The 4690-nt window shown below is 34.6% G+C and overlaps 1 protein-coding gene across 1 annotated transcript; it reads left to right on the top strand.

Annotated features, from left to right (window-relative positions):
- Positions 1–436: 436 nt before the first annotated feature.
- On the top strand, positions 437–1896 carry LOC113240222 (alpha-(1,3)-fucosyltransferase C-like). The gene is made up of 2 exons (XM_026477471.1): positions 437–807; positions 1530–1896. Exons 1-2 carry the CDS (start codon positions 437–439, stop codon positions 1894–1896), a joined length of 738 nt encoding a protein of 245 aa, XP_026333256.1.
- The last annotated feature ends 2794 nt before the right edge of the window (positions 1897–4690 follow it).

Here is a 4690-nt window from a genome sequence, read left to right as displayed (position 1 = left end):
TTTCATCATTTTTCATGTTTCCGGCAGCAATGAGAAAACAAGCGGCCTAATTTACATTCTTGAGTGGACACCTCCGACCAGAGAACCATTAAGTTTCATAGAAGAAGGACTGAACGCTTTTGTGATTAGAGAATGTGATTTCCAAAATTGCTTTATAACGTCCAATCGAAACTATTTCAAAGACTTATTACAATTCGACGCTTTATTGTTCAATTTACTTCAACTTTACGAAGACATGGTTTTACCTCTTCAACGATCTCCATTTCAGAAGTATATTTTTGTTGGCTTGGAACCAGCGGGATATTATCCAGTTCCCGCTGAGTTTTTCAATGGCTACTTTAATTTAACGTGGACATATAAACTTGATTCCGATATTCCATTTCCATATATAGTTATAAAAAACCAAAATAATAAAGTAATTGGACCAAAAACGGATATGCAATGGATGAAGGTAACACAAATGAATAAAACAAGTTCACATATCGAAAACAAATTGCGATATAAACATATAGCAGCAGCATGGATTGCGTCTAACTGTGAAACAGTTGATCGTCTTGACTACGTCCACGTTCTACAAAAAGAATTGTCTAAATATGGACATCGTGTAGATGTATACGGGAAATGCGGTAATCTTCAATGTCCTAGGAAAGAAGCTATGGATGAATGTTTTGCCTTAATAGAACAAGATTATTATTTTTATTTGGCCTTTGAAAATTCAAACTCGCAAGATTACGTCACTGAAAAGTTGTTGCATGCCTTAGAACACTATACGGTGCCTGTCGTTCTTGGGGGTGCAAACTATAGCAGGTAAATTCTTAATTAAACATTATGTTCACAGAAGAAAAAAACGATGGAAGTGGCTTAAGCCTCGATTACCCTATCAGAACCGCTGTTGCCAAAACTCACACATTCTTAATTTGAAACATTATGAAATCTTGATAATGATTGGTATTAGTTTCAAATTAAAAAAGAAATAACAAATTCTGATGGCATATCGTTGAAAGTTCATTATCATCAATACTTTTTATTGCAAGTTACGATGTTAGGATTTTATTTTAGAATTTCAATCAATATGCTGCCATCTAGCGGTTAATAGCTGAACGACGACGAATTCGAGATGTGTACTTAGTTCTCCAAATAAAAAGCATAGCAGCGGTATAAGGTTTACTTCCGTTTCATGTAATTTATTAAAATTAAATTAAATAACATTTAATGATGATACGAAACACCACCATAGATAATATTACAAGTGCGACTATAACTTTTAGACTCCAAAGTAGTGAAATAAGGCATAGTTTCTATGATTTTCGAGGTTTTGCGTGAGATAATTAACACGACCGCAGCGCACAAAGCGAAAATGGTGGACTGAGCTCACGTTTGCGGAACTCCGTGAACTGTTGGCACACGTGCCATGCAAACTAAACACTATTATTATTGTTCTGTGGCTCTGTCCTCGTTGCCACATATTATAATTCAAGAAGGTTGAAAGTTAATTGTTTAGCGCTTCTTATCTAGTTACTGTTTTACAGGTTCATGCCCAAGGGAATATACTTGGATGCCGGCAGGTTAGGCCCAGAGAGGCTAGCGAAAAGAATGAACGAAATCATGAATGATGAGGAGAAGTATTATGAGTTCTTTAAATGGCATGGGTATTACAGCTTCCACGACACAGTTGAAGATCGATATCACAGAGAAATCTGCGGATTGTGTGATTTGCTCAATAATAAAACACGAATGAAACAGACCAGCATATGGCATAATCTTATTCAATGGTGGAATGTTCCATTTCCTGCTACACGACCTGAGTGGCACCTTGTACTGGACGATGATGACGTTGTGGATACTGGTATACAGGGATTCGCTAATAAATTGTACAATTATGTCTTTGAATCTTAGTTTTATGTTAGGCGAATAAGGTTAGTGAAAAAGTGCTAAATTCAAAACTTTGTTTTGATAATATACTATTACTATGTATTATAATATATATTGAACTTGGTGACACGAGATATATTCATTAGCAGTAGGAGAGCTCTTTTTGAGATAAAGTTCGTTCGTTGCATGAAGTACTTCACCTGGCTACCTTACCTATTTCTGCCACCAAAGCAGTAATGCAATCACTGCGTTCCGGTTTTGAAGGGTGCTAATGAAACTACAGGTTTTTTTATGATACCAAGTGACGAGACGAACAAGTCGTGCGCCTGGCGGTAAGTGACACGCCTGTCCATAGCAGTTGCAGCGCCAGGGGGGCAATGCCACTGCTCCTGTCACCCTGAGACCTAAGTGGACAAGTCCCATGTACCTGTAATTTCACCAACACCCTTACCCTTCAAAACCGGAACGCAATAATGCTCACATTGCTGCTTGGCGGTAGAAATAGTAAAGGTGGCTGTACTTCCCTGGACGCTCTACTTCACAAGGAGCACTACAATTTAGTGACAAATTGTAAAAGATTAATGTAATGAAAAGTTTAAGCGCTTAAACGGCTCTAAACGATTTTGTAAGCTTCAAACTAAAAAGCGTTTAAACAAAAACGTTTTTTTTAAGAAGGCGCATCGTTTTAACGCTTAAAAAATAGCAAAGCTTCTCAACCAATATTATCATATACGCTAGAAACCTTCGACATAATTCTGTGCCTAATATTAATAACATTTCATTAATTGTTATTATTCTCTTAAATTTATTATTATACCTTAAATTTATTGTTATTGCTATTATTTTCTTTTATGATTTTAATTTAAAACCAATTTATGTAATGTAAAATTTTATTTTTATAGATTTAACTAAATAACTAAGGATCATGTGATTTATTTTAAATTGAATATAAATTTTATAATTATTGTACAAGTAAGATAAATTGCGGTATCGTGAAGGGTTACACGGCTGGATTCTATATTAATTTAAGATGTTTTGTACATTACCCATGTGATGCAATGATTAAATGATTATGATTAGCCTTCAATGGTCTCATATGCACTTTTTTCACAAAATACACGATGTAACACGATTCTTGTTTCTGGATTGTCAATATAATTTTGTAGATAATTGTTTCTAACAAAAAAAACTTTATTTCCGTGCAAAAAATTTACTGAACAACCATAAGTTGAAATTTGCATACCCTTAAAGAAACGTACAAATCGATACGTCCAGCACTGCGCTAATTTTATTTTTTGATCATTTTCTGTTATTTTTGTAAACAGCCATATTTATATCCTAATATTATGCTCCCCGAATTTTGTGAAAAAAATAAACAAACAAAAAACAAAATTCGGAAAAAAGAACAAAAAAATTAATTTTGTGAAAATAGGATTAAAGAAACAAAAACAAAATAAAAACAGAACAGGTCCAATAATTATGTTGGCGTAGTGTTCATTGGATAATCAAAATTTTCGTGTTTTTCTTTATTTAAGACAAAAAGGGAACATTACATAAATCACAAATTAGAAAGCTGAGATAGTACAGCGCCAACAGCTGACCCGTGCGTACGTCTTCGTATATTACAAAAATATTCTGTATTCATTGTAAGAAAGACAATATCTCTAACTATGGGGGGCTGTTCCATTCGGTGGCGTGGGAAAAATAGCAAAACATCTAATTACAAAACAAACGGAATCACATTTAATCGGTTATTAAATATTAAATTATGTAATTTTTCAATTTTCGTCCATTATAGCAAAGCTCAAGTAAAACTGGTGGACTTGAAGTGAAACAATTGACGACAACCATCAATTGTCTCAAATTCGGGCTGGCCAATCGGAGCGCAGTTTGATTTAGGAGAATAATTTTCAAACAAATTAAATGACATTTAATTACTTGCAAAAGTAGTAGATCTCCAACATTATTACAACAGGTAAAATCGTTATCGTTCGTATCGTTATTCGTCATTACTAAAATATATCGGAAATATTTGATACTATTAATATTTGTAACATCGCGAAAAATAGTTTATCATCAATTTTAATAAAATTTAAAATCTTCTAAGCCTAATGGTTTGACCTATCATCTAAGCAGAGGCCGTGGGTTCGAATCCGGGCTCGCACCTCGCGATTTCGGAATTTATGTGCGAATTTAATTTGAAAATTACCATGACTTTTTCGGTGAAGGAACACAATGTGAGGAAATCTGCACGTCGAAGGTTCACAACCCTCGGAAAACGTGTGAAGTCCCCAACCCGCCAAAGCGGCCCCAATGGCCAATGGCCAACGTGGCCTAATCCCTCACCTGAAAGGAGACCCGTGCCCAGCAGTGGGACATATAAATGGGTTGACGATGATGTACCCATTACTAATTTTTTTGCATTGTTTGTTATTAAGACTAATAATTTACATAATTATGGTCACCTGATTTAAGACAAATATTGTTCTTTTTAACCGACTTCAAAAAAAGGAGGAGGTTCTCAATTCGACTGTACATTTTTTTTTTGTATGCTTGTTACTCGATAACTCCGCCATTTGTGAACCAATTTTGACGATTCTTTGTTTGAAAGAGGGTATCTCAGAAGTGGTCCCATTTAAATTTGAAGAAAATATTCCACCTCTAAGGGTGGTAAACCAGGGCATGAATGACTTTTGAGGCCGGTTTTTTTAGTACTTTGTACTGAAGTTAGGTTATTAAGATACTACTTATACTTAAGCTGACTGTTGTTATTCCTTAATAATAAAATAAAAATAAATATTTTAGTTTGGATAAAGGT

Source organism: Hyposmocoma kahamanoa, unplaced genomic scaffold (assembly GCF_003589595.1).
Source record: "Hyposmocoma kahamanoa isolate Upper Pololo Valley unplaced genomic scaffold, ASM358959v1 124650, whole genome shotgun sequence".
Taxonomy (NCBI): domain Eukaryota; kingdom Metazoa; phylum Arthropoda; class Insecta; order Lepidoptera; family Cosmopterigidae; genus Hyposmocoma; species Hyposmocoma kahamanoa.
This window is presented reverse-complemented; position numbering and strand designations above follow the sequence as displayed.

Excerpts from the sequence above, each read along its gene's own strand:
- LOC113240222 (XM_026477471.1), top strand. The coding sequence starts at position 437 with ATGCAATGGATGAAGGTAACACAAATGAATAAAACAAGTTCACATATC. Across the intron at positions 808-1,529 it reads GGGGGTGCAAACTATAGCAG|GTTCATGCCCAAGGGAATAT; the intron begins GTAAATTCTTAA and ends ACTGTTTTACAG.